This window comes from Danio rerio, chromosome 22 (genome assembly GCF_049306965.1).
Source record: "Danio rerio strain Tuebingen ecotype United States chromosome 22, GRCz12tu, whole genome shotgun sequence".
Classification (NCBI taxonomy): domain Eukaryota; kingdom Metazoa; phylum Chordata; class Actinopteri; order Cypriniformes; family Danionidae; genus Danio; species Danio rerio.
The window spans coordinates 18,010,157-18,029,449 of NC_133197.1; the positions used below are offsets into that span (position 1 = coordinate 18,010,157).

General features: G+C 33.9%; 1 protein-coding gene and 1 long non-coding RNA gene across 15 annotated transcripts in view; one reads left to right on the forward strand and one right to left on the reverse strand.

Annotated features, from left to right (window-relative positions):
* Positions 1-490: 490 nt before the first annotated feature.
* The window catches only part of gatad2ab (GATA zinc finger domain containing 2Ab), a 68,708-nt gene continuing 49,905 nt past the window's right edge, over positions 491-19,293 (forward strand). For 5 of the 14 annotated variants that reach the window (XR_012397345.1, XR_012397346.1, XM_005170448.6 and 2 more), the window contains exon 1: positions 4,001-4,144. Coding sequence is in view for 4 of the 14 variants with exons in the window: in XM_005170444.5 (XP_005170501.1) it covers positions 564-903 (340 nt within the window). In the remaining 10 variants the exon portion in view is untranslated. 14 annotated transcript variants of the gene reach the window in all.
* On the reverse strand, positions 10,763-13,908 carry LOC141380304 (uncharacterized). Its single transcript, XR_012398127.1, has 3 exons — positions 12,468-13,908; positions 11,935-12,082; positions 10,763-11,428 (listed from the first exon to the last, which is right to left on the reverse strand). It is a non-coding gene; the product is annotated as an uncharacterized lncRNA (long non-coding RNA).

Sequence of the window (19,293 nt, forward strand, 5' to 3'; positions counted from 1 at the left end):
ATTTTTTTTTAAATGGTTATGTTCCTATTTTTAGAGTGTATGTCAACTTGTAGTTTCAACTGTATATTATGGGGTAAAATTATACTCAATAACCTGTCAAACCCTAAAATAACCACTAGATGTCACTAGATATCCAAAAAAGGCAGACCTTTTAATAGGCCTATTGATTCTGATCTGAAGATGATTCTTACAAATATATAATTTACCGACATTGTTAAAGCATATAGCATAATAAACATAAAAGTAACGTTTTAGTAAAGTAACGATACAACTACATGAAAAATATCCCCACATTTAGTGTCCAAACCATAGCTGTTTATGTAAACAAATTAAAAAGTTTAGTAAACAAATTAATTACTCAAATTATTTTAGAGGCTCTACTATACAGGTTATCTTCTAAATAACTTTAACATGTTGCCACCACATAAACACAGATAAACACAAAGACAACATGCGACTTCTAAACTTCTCCCTATTTCCGCTTGCCGGTGTTCTGCTTCCGGTAAATCTAAAAATATTTTTTGACATACGCACACAGCGATTTTGAAGTGTCAGAGTTTAAAATGAGCTCCGGTTCGACCTGTGCTGTACCTGGTTGTCACAACAACTCGAAAAAGTTGAAGAGTTTTCAAGAGAACATCTGTATCGAGCACCAAAAGAGCAGGAATGAGTGTCCGTGTGCTGCGCCGTATGCACTTCACTGTATGCCGACCAAAGCGGAGAGGAAACGGGCTTGGCTTTCGGCTCTGAAATTAAAAAATCCACCGAAAAGAGTTTATGTGTGTTCGTTTCATTTCGTCGATAAAAAACCCACTGAGCTCCACCCGGACCCTGAACTTTACCTGGGTCAGGATAGACCTCAACAGAGCAAGCGAAAACAAACTGAGGAAACCGGCGGACTTGGTATGTTTATGAAATATAACAATTGTATTGATGTTTATGATTTATTTATTAGTTTGTATCTACTTTACGTAGACTGCGTGTTACCGTGGTTTCTGTCACTTTACTCAGCGCACTTTAGAATGGACCAATCACAGTCGTTTATTTAGAAACTACTTTCGCGCGTAGAATTTCGATATTAATGTAGGGTATTACGTTTTTAAACAATATTTCAATATTTTGTTGTTTCCTAGAAGACAAACCTGATATAACTTTAACGAATCACCCTCCAAACAATGGCTTTTGTGAACCGTAGAGCGCCGCCTGTTGGTGTAAATCTTCTTGTAGCTGCTACAGTTTGACGATTTATAAAACAAAATGATAATAGTCGGCATTAAATTGAAGTCAGATTTGAAAATTAAACTTTTATACTAATATATCAAGGTAAAGTTGGTTTAATAGTTACACATTCAGACGTTCTCCTTTAAATTATGTTTTCTAAATAAGTATTCGTTGCAGGCAGCATGTGGCGCAGTGGGTAGCGCTGTGCCTCACAGCAAGAAGGTCACTGGTTCGAGTCTTGGTTTGGTCAGTTGGCTTTTCTTTGTGGAGTTTGCATGTTCTCCCTATGTTCACTTGGGTTTCCTCTGGGTGCTCCGGTTTCCCCCACAAGTCCAAAGACATGCAGTACAGGTGAATTAAGTAAGCTAAATTGTCTGTAGTGTATGTGTGTGAATGAGAGTGTATGGGTGTTTCCCAGTAATGGGTTGCAGCTGCTGCATAAAACATGTGCTGGATAAGTTGGTGGTTCATTCCACTGTGGCGACCTCTGATTAATAAAGAGACTATGCCGAAAGAAAAATTAATGAATGGATATTCTAAATAGAGAAATCATATTAGCAGCCAATGACTATCAAAGTACAACATTGTTTACGGTCAATTAAATGTTGCTAAGGTTGTTTTGAAGTCATACTTTCATGCTATTACTGACCGAATATTCAAAGTAGCATGGTAAACAGTATAGGGACCCTGTCACATGTTGTCACTAAACGAATGTGTTAATATAAAACCAACTTTACCTCAATATATTATATTGGAATGTTCTAGAGTCTTGTTTTAATAAAATAGCAACTAGCTAAAACGTTTGATGCTGGCTAGAATGCTTGAAGACAATTGGAAGCATTGATACACTGATTAGCCATTAGAAATGTTACATAGAATGGAAGTGGATTGTTAAGTGATTCTAAATGGCTTCTAAGAATTTGAAATATTCCAACAAATTAAGTTTAAATGTATTTAGTGTTTTAATCGTTATTTTATGAAAACTTATACTGAGTGTTTACTGTATATTGAAATGTTTTGTTTTATTTTACCTGTACATTTTTATTAATCATAATAACCTGTTTATGACATCATTTTTATTGGTCCTTTATTTACATTTTTTAATATGGTCACAGGCCTGTAACCACAGCCTGTTGAAAGGGGTGGTTCTTTTTTCTAAACTTTTTGCAGGTATTTACCTAATTTTCTATTTAATTATGAGGTTTAAATACACCATTGTAAACACAGCTGCATTAGCTTGTCGGGTGGTCATCATAACCACACTTTTTGAGTTACCAAAAACATTTGCTAAACATTTAGAATAAAGAAAAATGAAAAAAAAAACTCTTATTTTTTAAAATACAAATTTATAACATCATGTATCATTAGAAAAAAGGAGTCTGTTAAAGATTTCAGTAATACAAAAATGTGGGCTATTGTCATTTATTAGGCAAATAACAAACTGACCAGCTTATTTAAGTTTTCTTATTCATAATTTGATCATCTAAAAAAAAAAAAAAAACACGTAGAGCTTCAGAATTTTTCTCGTCTCATTTATATATATATTTATATATATATATATATATATATATATATATATATATATATATATATATATATATATATATATATATATATATAAAACATTTCGAAAAGGTCATTGATAACAAAAATAGCCTAATTAGTATTAAAACAAATTTTAATGTTAACTTTGGTGCTTCAAACCTTTTTATTAGTTTTTTTTTTCTTCAAAAATAAGTTCCAAAATTCTGAATAAAGTTTGCTTGTAGTGAAAGATGACTTCACTTACATCAGATATTGTGTTGTCTTGCTCTGGATGTTGGACTTGTGAAAAATAACTGTTTGCATTCATTGGAAGCCTTCTTTGATGGATCATTTTTACAATTTAAATTGGCATCGCATTTAAAATATGACAAATGAGCTCATGTATTGGACAAATTCTGGAACTTTTATCAGTGGAAGTGTGGGTTGTTCGAACCACCTGAACCCCTTTGGCTATGGCCTGGGTCTGCATTTTTTGTCTTTATTTGTGTTTCTGGTAGAGGTGAAAAAATGTTATCTTGCTAATTGACACACACACACACACACACACACACACACACACACACACACACACACACACACACACACACACACACACACACACACACAAACACACACATCATTTATGAGATTATGTGTTCATTATTTCATTTTGAGAAATTATGCATTTCTTAGTATTTTGGGAACTTTCATGTGAAGCATTTCTGTAATAATTATATTTTAATAACTGTTATTGCATTTACAGTTCCTGCATCTATTTTTATCTACAAATGCAAACTTAAACTGACACCTGTCTCCTGAAACTGGTTTCGTTTAGAGCACTTTTGCATGAAATAACAAAAGTCAACATGTTAATGTATGTATGTTTATTTTTACGTTTTGACAGCACACTACCAAGGTTTTAGCTTAAGAAAAGTTAGGAAATTAGTATTTAGTGGAAACCCCAAATTTCCAATGACGTCAAATAAAAACATTTGTTTTTTCTTAAGTCTTTCAGCAAAAAAGAGATCTAATAAGATTAATTGATACATTTTAAAAATGGTTTACTCAACCTTGTATTCCAGTATATCAAGAAAGCTTTTAAGTGGTCTTTTTATGTTTTGGAATGGTGAACATAGGATAAAAAATAAAGTGTTAGGATGCTCTTCCTCAAGCAAGTCCCTCTTCATGGGCCAGTGCGCTTCTGCGCATGCGCGGTGCGGTGACTCGGGTCCATGTGTAGGCAGCGAGGATCTTTATTTGGCGACCGGAGCGGCAGCGGGCAGGGCAGATAGACAGAGGGGATCCCCGGGATACTTTTACATCAAAAATACTGTGGTAAATAACAACAACCAGACGCGTGGAGGGCCCTCAGTAGACCAATAAGCGTTTCATCTTCTCAGTAAGTTCTCTTCTAAAGAGAGATTGAGTGATATTGTATGTTTTCAGAGTGTTTTGACTTCACATTAGCTTTGCTAGCAACTGGACAGTTGAGTTAAACAGAGGATTTACAAACTTAACCATCAATTTCATCAAGTAAACTTGACGGATTGCCTTTAAAGGCATCGATATCGATGCTGTACGATATAATAATCAACTTTAGTGGAGAAAGTTGTTAATTGTGTTCTGTTTGGGGAAATAAACTAGTCATTTAGCTCGCCTGCTAATTGGAGTTGATGAGTTAGTCAGCATTAGCTGATGTTAGCCGGGTTAGCTAACTAGTTTTGCTTCCTCAGCACTAAACTCGCCGGGTTTTATTTATTTAAGAGTTAGTTAGTTGCCACTGAGCTTTACTAATCTCAAACTCATTTTAAACACAAGAAGTTAGGAAATTTTGGATTTTGTCATAAATTAAGTCATTGTGTTTTATAAACACCTCATTGTAGTAATACAGAGCAGTGTTATCTGTTTTTGGTTTATGGTCACCAAACTAGTTTTTATGTATGTTTTATTCCTGATAACAAAAGTAACTTGATGGGGAAACTACAGAGTTAAAAATACTGCAAGACCTAATGTAGGTGAAATGGTAAACATACAACATACATGTTACTTTCACTTAGTTATAATTATTTTAATAATGCTTTGAAATATACATATTTACAGTTTGTATTATTTATTACATTTTCAGCATGAGGTTTCCTTGAGTCAAATATGCCTATCTTGTATTTTGATTAGGATTGTCCTTATGAATGTTGAATAATTGACCTTTTAAACATGATATATGTTCCATATATGATGGTGCTATCTGTATTTTGACACGTTTTACATGCTTCCTTTTATGCACCTTTGACACAGACATAATTTTTCAGAGAGGGCCAACTGGTCATGTGATATTTACACCAGTCATGTAAAAGTGTTCACATGAAAACCAAGATACGAGTGTGAAGTTTCATTTACAGTGTCCACTGTTATTACATGTCAAATGGTTTAAAGATTAAAGGTTAATCTGCTTATATTTGATAATTGGTTCTTTCCTTTTACTTGCTTAAAACGTTGGTGACCAGTAACCTGTAAGTTGAGTCGTGAGTTCAGAGGTTGTGACCAAGGGCAGAGTTCAACATTTTAGTTTCTAGCTTAGCCTAGATGTCCTACTGGTTATAGTCCATGAAGTAGATGTCATAAGAAGGTTTTTTTTTTAAAGCTGCTTGTTTTTTTATGATGAATTATGATAACTTTTTAGTTGTTTGTTTGCATTTCTTTTATGATGCATTTATAGGATTGTGGTTAATGCTGTGTAAAGTGTGTGATTATTATTAGTGATTGTTATTAGTTTTACACACAAAGACACCTAAAGAGATCTAAATATTCACTATGAAAAATGCTGGGTTTCACACAATTCCTTCATACTGTCCCAACACATTTTTGCTAACTTAATTGTTTTTGCAAATTTAAGTGGATTGAACGTAAGAACAATTAAGCTGTCCCCCCAAAACATTTGGGACTGTGTTAGTTCAGCTGATTTTAAATGAGTAGTTTGAACAAGCAGCAAAACATTTTTGGGTGTTGTACAATGAGCAGTTGTAGTATTATGGATATAATGATTTGGTTTGCATGCACCTCAGATTTGAAGTCATTAGTTGCATCCCATATGACACATGATGCACTATGCACTTATTCACTTTTACACTCAGCCATATAATCATCATTAATGTTCCACTCTTTTTTTATTGGTTGATTATGTAGCTAATACAGGTATTTAAAGTGCACTTGTTCTTTCTAGGATCTATTAGTACTATAAAATGACAGAATAGTGCATACATATGCAGTTAAGAATGTCCCTTACACTGTAAAACTCAAAACAATAAGGTTTCTCTAACTGTTTGAGGAAACTGATTGCAACAAAGCATTCAAGTTCAAAAACTAATCCTAATGAGTACTGTGAACTTAATCCATTTGAGTAAATGAAGCAATTTGAGCACAGTAAAACCCAATAAAGGAAGAGTACTCATTTGGTTTGAGTACTGTAACATCCAATAAGTTAAGGCAACTCAAACCGTTTGAGGGAACCGATTGCTACAAACCATTTGAGTTAAAAAAACTACCTAATCCATATAAGTACTGTGAACTTACTTCATTTAAATTGAAGTAATGATGTATTAATTACCTTCAAAAGAGTTTTCAAACTCTTTTCAAATGAGTAGAATTAACTTTCAGTCAATTTTGAGTTGACTACACTAATTTCGCTTGATAAAGTTGACTGTTGAGTTTTACAGTGTATAGTTTTAGTATATCAAACCTAAACTTATTTTTTTTATTAAACTAAAGTTTACTGAAAACCTAAATCTTGAGATTTAATACTTACACTAGATTTCAATCATATTTTCATAAGATTTATACTTAAAATGTTAAACATCACTAACACATAAAATATCACGAAAATAAAGAAAAGTTTAGAGGAAATGCTTTTTAAGGGCTAGTTCACATACAAATGAAAGTTTACTTGCCATCAAAGGTTTCCAAACGTTTATGAGATTCTTTCTTCTGTTGTACGCATAATGTTTTGAAGAATGTTGTAAATTGGAACCAATATTGAAATATCTGATGTCCTTAGTAGGAGTAAAAAAAGGCAAGTAAATGGCTACTGGTTTCCAACATTCTTTAACACATCATCTTTTGTATTCAACAACAGCAACAACAAAAAAAGAAACCAGTGTGGAACTGTGGATGGTGAGTAAATAACAGATTTTTCATTTTTGGGTGAATTATCTCTTTTATTTCTCTAGTGAACTATTCAACGAATGGCTTGCCAGAGATGCATTTAATATTATGTGGCATTGTTTACTAGTTAAGCTGTTTTATAGATTTCTTTCCATGCTTAAAACACAGATTAAGCAGTTACATGAACTACATTTGTGTGTCTTAGTGAATTTACATGTAGCATAGAAGGAGAAATCATCATATTCACATTGACTTGTGCTATGCTTGAACTAAAACATTTTTGCAGTGATCTGTCAAGTAGGGCTGTCTCAATAATCAATACATCGACTAGTCAATATATAGACATCTCCTCAATAAGTTTTGGTTATGCAATATATATTGTTCATCATGTTTATATGGTTTCAGCAAGTTCAGGATGGTTAAGGAATGCATACCAACAGGTGAAAAAATTTTTTTTTTGACATTTTCCCAAAAACTATTGATGGTTGGAGGGTGTCCAAATGAGCTTTGTTTCAAAGCTGCGGTCCACTTCCAGAAAAGTGATGGTTCACAAATAACTTTCAAGCCATTTTACAAATACGTTTACTTTGTTTTTTATCCTATTGTGTCCTAAAGTGTTACTGCCCATTTACAGTCTAAGCTGTTGTGTAATCATTGTATAAACAGAGGTATTAATTTGCATTAAAATGACAATAAGATCACTTATCACAATCATTTTGTATGACAATATATCGCACATCAAAAGTTATTTATTGTGACAAGCCTACTGCCAAGCCACTCTAAAACAGTGTGCTGGAGTGACAAGACATTTTATGAAATTGAAAGCTTCAAAATACAAAGCTTTTTGCAATTATTGTACATGAGGTAACATCAAATAAAACGGTTATCATGCCAACTTGCTTGTGTAAACAGAAGCTTGCAATGCCTGGCCCAACCTTCGACTTTTTCTGATTGGTCAGCTGTTTTGGAACTAACATTTTGTGGTGCTGCGTGTAAAAGATGAATTTTTTGATGGCATATTAAAAACATAGCTCTTTAGAAGACATGATCATAATGGTCAAGCACATGTTTGCATAGAAAAACAATGGAGAAGTTGTGCATTGTTCTGGATATGTCCATGAAAAGATAGTGTTTACCTTTCAGTTTGTTCAGGAAGCTTTTACTTGCTTACTCTATAGGCCATTTTTATCAAAGTTGATATTTAGCCGCACCATATATTGGTATTTCGTAACATCTCAGTAAACATTTAATTGACCAAATTGAAAGATCTGTATCTAATGTGTGTACCACTACGCCTCAGGTTAGAGCTGGGCAATATGGGCGTAAAAAAAAAACCCAATTTTGAATAACCGATTAACTAGGGCTGGGCAATAAAATCGGTATTGATATTTAATGATCAAACACCATTGTCAATGTAATGAAAATGTATTATCGATATTGACAAAATATCAATATTTTTGTTTTTGACTATTAAAACAATTTGCTTTATATTGGTATATTATAACAAAGTGGTTAAATATAAAAAATCCTAATATTGATTAGGATTTTAAATTGTTAAATTCAATAATTATCGATGACGAATGATATGAAACATGACATTGTGATGAATTTTAATGCAATATTGCATTACGATTAATGTTAATCAAGTAGCTTTAGCATATCATAAATCTATAATTATACGATATAAAAATGCTTAAAAAGCTATGGGAACCCATAGGTGGGCTTTGCATGTGCTGATGATGTCAACTACACACTTGAGTTAATCGATAAAATTGGTTTATCGCCCAACCCTACTTGAGGTAATTTGAAAATGTAGCCAAGTTAAACATTTGGGTAATGAAATAAGACCATTATGAAAACTATATATTCATACATTGCTAATTTAACTTTAATATGTTTTTTAAGCTAGCCTTCTGAGCATATGCCTCAAACCATTTTAAAAAATCTTGATGACCACAAAAATTTGAATAAAAGCATATAATTATTAAAATGAAGTTTAAAATTGTTTTAACTAAAGACACTGACACATCGACTTTTCTAAAGTATCTTTTGCATGCCAAAATTACCCATATAATCTTTTTATTTGATTTGTTATTATGTTAAACTCTGATTAACTGAATGGACACAAACTGACTCAAGATGAATTTAGGATCTGAGCTAGTTGTGAACCGCCATTTCAGTTCTTTAATTCTAAGACTTTGGACTTTGTGTAAAAGTGTAGCTGTTGTTCATCATGTATGAAATCACATTCATCGTGAAATGCTTCTGCGGTTTCTCATGGTGGAGAAGAGGTGTAGTTCAAGGTTGGTCTGCTTGGGTGTGTCGGGGGTGGCTTAAATAGTTTTGTCTGAAGGATGACTCGAGGTGACTTGTTGTAAATATATTGGGTGCAACCAACTTAATGTCAAGAAACCATAATATATAAATGCCGTGAACACAAAATCAATAGCAAAACCTTGATCTTAACACCAAGAATATCCCTATACACTTCTGTCAGCGTGTGCCGGGTGTTGTCCAAAACTGACCCTATTGAGTGTCCATTAAGAAACCAGTTAAGCCACTTGGCACCTCTCAAGTGAGTCGTGGCGGGCATGTCTTTCCAAATCTCGTACCACGCCAATGACGAGCCTGAATACAATTTGTCATTCGCCATAAGAAAAGTTTTGTTTTCAAGAGCCATTCCATTATGTACCTGAGAAACACAGCAGATCCTCCTGTATTTGAAATGGTGGGGGCTGGTAAACAGGAAGGGCTGGAGACTGACACATGGCCGTTGCAATCTAGCAAGATCTTTTTACTGTTCGATTCCTACTTCCTGATAACGTCAGATGAGGAAAGTCAGGGGAAGAGAGTTGGAGACTTCTAGACTTGTAAAATGAAGGGCATGGTGTCATTTTGTTCTGAAAGACTCTTCTGTTTTGGCTGTAGGCCAGAAGTGCATGCCATTGTATCAGAGTTTAAGCGTTTCATTTTCAGCTGACTGTCATTATCAGTTAGGTGTGGTTTTTGTGGAGGGGTATCCTGCCTGATGATAACAATAATTGGTCATTGGTTTTCTTGGAAATCGCCACCTTTTTTACTGGTGTCATAAAACAGAGCTGTTTATTACTAACAAATAGGAGATCTGATTAAGTCATTTTATTAGAAAATCCTTAGCTCTTTGTTGTTGTTTTTTATTAATGCTTTTGCTATTTGTGTTAATTTTTAAATTTCTCCAATTGTCCCATTTCTGTTTTTTCAATGAATGTGTTTTAAGAATTCAGAAATTCTGTGAAATGCAGTATCTTTCTTAAAGTCTGTTTTACACCTGTGAAGAGCAGGTCACATGGGTTTTAAAAAAAAAAAAATATATATATATATATATCTTTGGTGGTTAGTAACGTAGCTGTCCTAAAATCTAAGCAGCCTGCAAAGTAGGTACAGGGTTCAACGCTAAGGATTTTTTACGTATTTACACTACGTATTTAAGGAGTATTTATGGTACCGGTCAAAAGTTTTATTAAATTTTTAAAAATGTTTTTTCAAAGGAAAATTATTCAGTTCATTAAGGCGAAATTTATTAATTGTAAAAAAAATTATATAGTAAATATTTATTAAAAGTTTAAATAACTGCTTTCTTATTGTATGTCGTTTCAAATAAAACCATTATTCCAGACGTTATTGCTTTTACTACTATTACTATTACTCTGAAGACTGTAGTAATGAAGCTGAAAATTCATCTTTAAAATCACTGGAATAAATTATGAAATTAAATGATAAACTACTTTTAAAAAGTTATTTTATAGTGCAACATTTCACAATTTTGCTGTATTTATGATTAAATTAAATGTAGCCTTGGTGAGCAGGAGAAGCTAATTTTAACATATTAAACAATCATACTGACCCCAAAATTGAACAGTTGTAGAATATTTTATAAGCGAAAGTATGCACTTTAATTTTAACAACCCATAGACATCGTCACCAAATACAAATCAGAGAGGTCAGACTTTCTCATACAGAGCCTCATTTCAGTTGTCAAGTTTTGTAAAAATCAATCTATTGAATTAATCAATCTATTAAAAAAAACATTGGCTTGAATTCTGCATTATATGCTTAAATTATAGAGAGATAGCATATGAACCGAGACTGCATCAGATCGTGAAGCAGATCAATGTTGATTTTTTTTTTTCCGAGCTGTCAGTGTAGAAATTATCAAACAACAGGCCTAATACAACATATTATAAGATCAAAATATGGAAAATTGATCAGATGGTAACTTCGATCAATTTTCCTAACGGATAAACAGCTCTCAGTAATATTTCATCAAGCTTTCACTTTTATGTAAAAAAAAAAAAGCACTTTTCCGACGGTCCCTTACTGATAGCTCCCCTCCCCTCAAACCCTGCTAATTAACAGGAAACGAGACAGATTACGAATTAAAAGTCTATGTGTGAAAGCACCCTAAGATTGTATTTGCACGCAATTGACAGACAGTCGCAGCCAAACTTTTGTGACAAGGCAGCACTGGCCCGATCGGGCCAGTAACATTCTGTACACTGGCCCGAGCGTCTCGCACACTGGCCCCGGGCCATCGGGCATTCCTTATTGTGGAGCGCTGAGGTAATTAAAAGGTGCATGGTAATTGAAGCAATTGTTCAAAAAAAGGGTCGGCTCTGAATCTCCTTAAGTTGTAAAATCTTTTAACTGCTGATCTGTCAACATGATCAATGTAACACATTTGCATATTCCCTGCCTGCCCTTGACAGAAGGAACATGCTAAAATGGCTATTTTGTTTTTGACATGGGATTAACATAAAAAGACCAATCAAAAATAAGACTTGGCCAGCTGACCAATCACAGCAGAATTGGATTGTGCAATGGAGGGGCTTGTAGACAGTAAGGCTCAATCCCAATTCCTCTCGTTTTGCGCGTTTACGTGAAGGGGTTGGGCTGTCCCAATTCTCTTTAACTTGAAGGGCTCGAACCACACTCAAAACCAAGGGGTAAGAAAGTTTCCCAGAATAAACCATCTACAACAGCAGCAAGGCAACACACGGAAGGAGATGCACAAATTTGCATTTTTTTGTCAGAATTTTTACAACAAACAAGCATATGTTGTAATACATTCATAACCGCTTTCGTGTTTTACAGTCATGTTTAAAAAAACAAAAACAATAAATTTCGCTATCTTTTATAATAACTCCTGCATAGCAGTCCCAAAACATTGGCAGAAAAGTCTAGTGGCTAGGAATGACCTCTTTACAGTGTCTGGTATAACGTTTATGTTGTTTTCGTGTGTTTACATAGATGAATATGGCCATGGTGAAAATGCACAGTACAGTTACGATCTTATTGCCACATTATATCGTTAGGTTTACATGATATCGTTGCCTTCAGTGATTTCCTGAAGATAAATACCAAAAAATTACGCAACTGGAATAACTACAGCAGTCGTGATTGTCGATCCTATATGAAGACATTGTAATAACATATGATGATGTGTGCAGTTATTGTAGCGCTGTCCCATTTTTAGGGTTCAATTTGGAAGCCCTTTACATTCTGTTTCAAGGGCAAAGAGGTAGGGGTACAAAAATAGAATTAGGAATGGGCTTAAATGCCGGTACACACCAAGACTATGCCAAACAACCAGCACAGACTAACCCAACTGTGTTGTTGACTGGTTTCTGGCCCTATCTGCACCTAAAAGCTATGTGTGAACACACCAAACAGATGACAGCTGACTGAAAAGAGAGCATGCGTTCTGGCCTGCATAAGACCACCTTTCCACACCCACAGGGGGCAGTAGACCTTTTTTTAGCATTTTTTAGCATTCCACAATGGGAAACTGCAACTTCTGATGATGTAAATCGTAAACCAAACAGCATTTCGTACCGGTAATACATTTATTGTCAGTCACTACGGAGGGATTTGCTTGTGCATATATGTCAGATAATCTAACAATAATTATCGTTTGCAAATATTTGAGAAATATAGTACAATTACAGCCAACTTCTGTGTGTTTCTTCCTGACTTGAATTGTTTACTTGCTACAGCACTTCAGTTTTTGGTCTGGCACTTTTGATTTTTTGCTGAATAACCTCTACACCCAACTTCGATTCTACATGCTGAATGAGCCCTATGAGCTCCTTTGTTAACCCCTCAACAGGCGATATGCGAAACACCAAATCAACTAGTCAGACTGACACTGAATCCAATGACGGAGCCCAGTGGCTGATTTTTGGCATGGTGTATCCCAACCCTAAGCCCTGAATTGAATCAAAGGAACCACATTAAATTCATTCTAATAATAAATGCCTGATTCAAATATCAAATGACCTGCTCTTTTAAATGTATTAATGCAGGATTCATGCAAATATTGTTTTTAATTTTAAGTTAAGCAAAATTATATTGTCAAATTGTCATGACGATGCTTGGGATTCTGTGTTTGATATTTTCCTAAAATAATTTAATGCTCTTTCACAGCAGCTCTAAAGTTGAAAAGTCCTTATATAATGAGATGACAGATGCTGAAAATGCCACAAAGCGTCAAGAATGTGTGGAATCATGCCATTCATTTATACAGAAATGCGGATCATACAGACTTTATATTTAAATGCTCGTTTTGCTGTTTAAGATCAGCAGACAGCAGTCCAGATTTTACAAAATTTCATAACATTGTTTACAAATAATTTCCCTTTATTTCAAATTCCGCAGTTTCAATACATTAGGTTTTTTATTTTCAAATATAAAATTTGCCTCTATAATAGTTAACATAAATGTTTTTTGTTATAATTAGCTGTAAATAATAATTATATATACATTCAATGATAGGGCTGGGTTATTTATTGAACATTTTAACTCTATTATGATTAATGACAGATTATTTTATTTATTTTTATTTTTCGCCCTCATAGTTCACTGACAAGTACAGTCAATATGCTCACATAGTACAAGTGAGAGATTTTTTTTAACGAGGTGTGAACATCAACAACTGATATTAAATCTCGCATTGCCTAAAACAAACAGTCACTTTTTTTTCACCAAAAAGTGACAAAATAAATAACAAAGTGCAACATGTGGTTACATTTTTTTGGAAGGTGCTCACGTATGCGACCACAAGAAGCCTGTGCCGGACCATATGAGTGCACTGCAGAAGTATAAATCAGCCTTAACCGAGAAAGTCACGCGACTCCACACTAGAGCTGCACGATTAATCGTAAAAAGATCGTGATCTCTATTCAACCCCCTAGACGATCTTAATCCAGCATTTCTATGATTCTGTCATTCATATTTTCAAGTGCAGGAGAGAAGCAATAATGGCCACACAATTCTTCACATTGTTTTAGATACGTTGTTCAGCAACGTCGACACCTCCAAATTGTGTTGAAAGAGTCACATGCTGTATTTACAAGATACAATTCACCTCAAAAATGTCATTTCTGTCTTCATATTTGCGACCACAAAACCACACGTGACGTGAGTTGACTGTCAGCTGTTACCACAGGGAGGGCGGGCACGAATGAAGTTTACTTTAGTGAACAGAACCTGCATATGCTGTGAAAAACGGGTAATAAAATTGGAAATAACATTTAGTTTGTGGCATAGTGTGATTGTGATTGAGACGTGGGGCAAGTGAACCACTCTTAGCAGTGAAAATGAAACCGATAGCGCACACAGTGTTTCCAGATGTAGCTGACTGATTCCAGCTCAAAGTATCCAAAACCTGCCGAAATGCAAAAATACCCACCCAGTCTTCTGTATTCACGAAAATCATGCCAGTGACAGATTTTAAGCAGAAAATAAAGATTGTAAGCATATGTCCAAACACAATAATTCAACATCAGAATTATGACCAGCATTAACCAGGACAAATCTAAAGTCTGTTGAAGTCCACCATTTCAAGTCTATACATAATGTAGCATTTAACCAACAGTACAGCTACACAAAGCCTATTGCTGTTTTACCACATGTTTGAGAATAACAATAAAATAGCCCACTCATATTAACCTTTATTTTTTTTTTATTTTTATTTATTTTTATTTTTTTACATCTACAGAATCGTAAGAAAATCGTGATCTTATTTTAGGCAAAAAAATTGCGATTCTCATTTTAGCCAGAATCGTGCAGCTTTACTTCACATGCATTAGAGAAAATAATTTAAAAATATTGACCTGAAAAAATTAGATCAATTATAGGTGCTGCATGTCGATTTTGATTACTTTTCGATTAATTGCCCTGCCCTATTCAAGAAGTATATTTTGTTAAATTAAAAATTTGGCCTAACACCCCACAAAATTATGTTATATATTATATTAACCTAGAAACAACATCTAATAGTGTTCATTAAAGTCATTACTTGTAATATAACATGCAGAGATGTGTTCTTGAGGCTATTTATTTACATAATTAGCATCAACCTTGTTCTTGGGTGCACAGTTGGGTGCGGGGCAACCTGTCTGATTGACCAATGATAATGGATTGTTTTGTACACTGTAAAACCCAGCAGTCAACTTTATCAAATGAAATAAGTGTTGTTAACTTAATTTACTAAAAGTGAGGAGTTTTGAACTCGATGTTGAAGGTATTTAGTCAATTAAATACCTCATCACTTCAACTTAAATTGAGTAAGTTCACAGTACTTTGACAGTATAGATTAGTTTAACTCGAATGGTTTGTAGCAATCGGTTCCCTCAAACAGTTTGAGTTGCCTTAACTTATTGGGTGTTACAGTACTCAGTTGGTTTGAGTTCTCTTCATTTATTGGGTTTTACTGTGCTCAACTTGCTTCGTTTACTCAAATTAAGTTCACAGTATTCATTAGGATTAGTTTTTGAACTTAAATGCTTTGTTGCAATCGATTTCCTCAAACGGTTTGAGTTACCTTAACTTTTTGGGTTTTACAGTGTAGCAGTTAACAATTTACTTAATAAGCGTGATGTCAATTGAAGCGGCTTCCGGGTCCAATTGCTCTATCAAACTGTATGAGGAGACTCTCAACAAATGGTAATAATAAATGTTTACAAAAGTAATACTTTCAAAAATCACTAACGCTATATATATATATATATATATATATATATATATATATATATATATATATATATATATATATATATATATATATATATATATATATATATATAGATATATATATAGATATATATATATATATATATATATATATATATATATATATATATATATATATATAGATATATCCAAGCCTACTATCCGATGTCCAAAAAGTGGTTCGTTTATTGATGTCTCTGATGAAGAAAGTCCAAAAACTCATGTGTACACCATGACTATATATAAAATTCACTTTAATGTGTGATATGGCTAAAAAAGTGGCCATAAATCAATATTTTCTCAATTCAAATGAGTAGTGGCTTGGACCTAGAAACAATATTCCATACGTCACCGCTCAACAAGCGGATTCAAGTTGTAGAGCTAGTGATGCTAGTAAAATTCAAGTTGTAATCTGTTGTGATTGGGAAATTGCTCTTGAATTATGCACTTTGGGCATGTAGTTGCATTTGGGTTGTGTAGGAATCGAGTTTACGGCGAATTAAGGAGCTAACTCTGTGCTTTTCTAGAGTTTCTCCAGCAGTTTTTTCCACTGTGTGTCAAAGCTGGACTTTTGCTGACGCGGCGACTCTGGAACTCTCTCTGTGTGCCGTAGTGACATGAATACACCGTTAAGGTATTCATCCAGGAGTGAAGACTTATGGGTCCTTGCATGCCTCGGACACACTGGGGCTTATTTGTTCTTCTATGTATACGTTTTGCTCTAACATTGGAGAAATGGCTTTGGTGGTGTTCTGGCCCTAGATAAAGCTCAAGTCCCATATTTACCCAATTTATTGTTTGTCGAGTGCAGATAGTAATCTGTTTCTGTGCAAACATAAAAGCTCAACTCTTTCTAACAGACAGCATGATTTGCAGCGCAGTACTACAAATTAGTAAATGAATATGCAGTCGCTATACGTTCAGACTCGCATCTGATGGAATATACTTATTTAAAATGGTTTTTTGGGATCAGTTTAGACTGATCCACTTGTTTCCCCCCTGCTCGTCAGTCCTTATATACCTGGCACTCAGCCCAACAGACCAGAGAGATTAACTGCAGAATCCGGCTGCCATTCAAAATAAGTGCTTCAATCTAATTTAAGTCCTCAGCCGATTAGTTAAGTTTGACAACAGGATTATGAAGGTGTACTGTACATATGGATCTGTTCATACATCCTGGATTTGCAATGATCAGATGTCTCAGGCCTGCAACTCTTGACCAGGCATGAGGTTTTTACTACTTATTACATTTATGGGTTGCTTCGCTAGTCTTGACTAATATGTATATGTTAGCTGATTGCATTTTTATAGGTTAACAGGTCATTTTTTTAAATGCAACATTAATACATGTGCTTAAAAAATCCTTTTGAATTTGTTTGGTTATTTTGACGATTCTTACAGAGAAATTAAATTTTTTTTCTAAAGGGTTTTTACTGTATTTTGTATGGGAATTAAACAATGCACTTTTAATAAGCTGGATAGTTTTCCACAAATCCTAATCACATGCGTAGTACTATTTTTTTTTTCTTTTTTTTTTTTGGCATGCTGAGACTTAAACACCCATCTGTATGTGTTCAGTGACAGTGATGGTGCTCAAAGGGTAAACTTTTCAGAACGGTTTTATTGTCTATAGCCTGATAAACCCACCCAATATTTAGACACATTTGTTTCGAGCTTCTGTCCAAACATGGGTTTGTTGATTTTGGTAACCTAAATTAAGCTTTTTGAGAGTTCTCTATCTTCTGCGCTGATGACCTAGTGTTCAACGAGCTGTATATGATACTGCAGTACAGTGTGAATCCTGACTTGCAGACCTTTTCTGATCGCATTCTCCCTAATTTCTCTAAACTTTACTTCCTGTACATATCAGATGTCCTATCATAACGAAAGGTAAAAAGGCCAAAAATAAGCATTGATCAAAAAATATCTCCAAAGTGGATTAATTAGAAAAATATCTTTAGAAATCTAAGTTTTAATTAGTAATGCACTGGTACAAGTACTCTGATATCAGCTTTAATACTAACATTTTATAGGAATATGAACTTTATGGAGTAAAAACATTTTTTTTTTCTTTTAGTAGATATTAGGGATGCGCCGATGTGGATTTTTGGGTCGATATCGATAACTGATGACTTTAGATATGGAGGCCGGTAACGGGTATATAGGCTGATATATATAACTATTCCAAGTTGGATATTTTTATATAGTGAACAACTGATATTATTTTAAAAACTTTATAAAAGTTTGAACTGATCTTAGAACGGCCTACCCAAAGCAAAAAAATAATCATATTTAAAAGTGATTATATAGTTCAAAAAGGTAATGATTTGCACTCATCAGGTAATTGCTTCGTACTGTTTTTCTTTTTTCTTTTTACATTCTTCGGGTTAGTTTAAAGACACAAACGTTTCGGCACAATGCCTTCCTCAGTGTGTGTGTGTGTGTGTGTGTGTGTGTGTGTGTGTGTGTGTAGATGAAGGTGATTTATATAGACATATATTTACGATTTTACATACGTCAGCATGCAAAAAATAAATGATTTCCATTTCTTCATAACTGTTGTATAAAAATAATAGGTTAAATAACAAAACAGAATTTAATTAACAAACAAGTTATATAATTATATTTTAAATAAAATGAAAACGAAAATATAAGAAACTAAGAACTGAAATCAGCTCAAATGTTCTTAAAAAAAAAACCTGTACAGTAATGCACAATTGTTAGTCGCTGGGTCATTTGACACTTATTACCACACTCCTGCAAGATTCTCTCATGCTTAAACAAAAAAGGTGTCTTTAATTTATACACATGTAATATTTTTCCTGAGGCAATTTAAACCAAAGTACACGATGACTCTATCAAACATATCTACAATGATAGGGAATAAGGTTACTTACTGAGTTATTAACGAACAGCAATACCACAGACTTTGTGGGAATAGACTTTGAAGGAAAACAAGTGCACCGGGCAAGTCTGAACAAGTGTAAATTTGATATCGAACTGATAACGATCCAAAATTAAAAACATTAAAAATAGCATATCGGCAGATATCTACATGGTCGCCGAAATATTGTGCATCCCTATATATATGAGAGACTTGCTTTTACCAATTAAGTAGATGTAATTGAATTTGCATTGTAAACATTAAATACAAGTTAAAAGTTATTATTTTTTATTGCATAAATTAGGTTTTTAGTTATAATACTCCCAAAGTCAGTCCGCATAAATCTGCAAATTTTTTACAATATACTGCACAGATTCTGCCTGCTCCTACTAATAACTTTTTTTTTTAATCCACTAACCTTGTTTTTAACAGGATTTTGACGTTTCTGCCTCAGATAATCT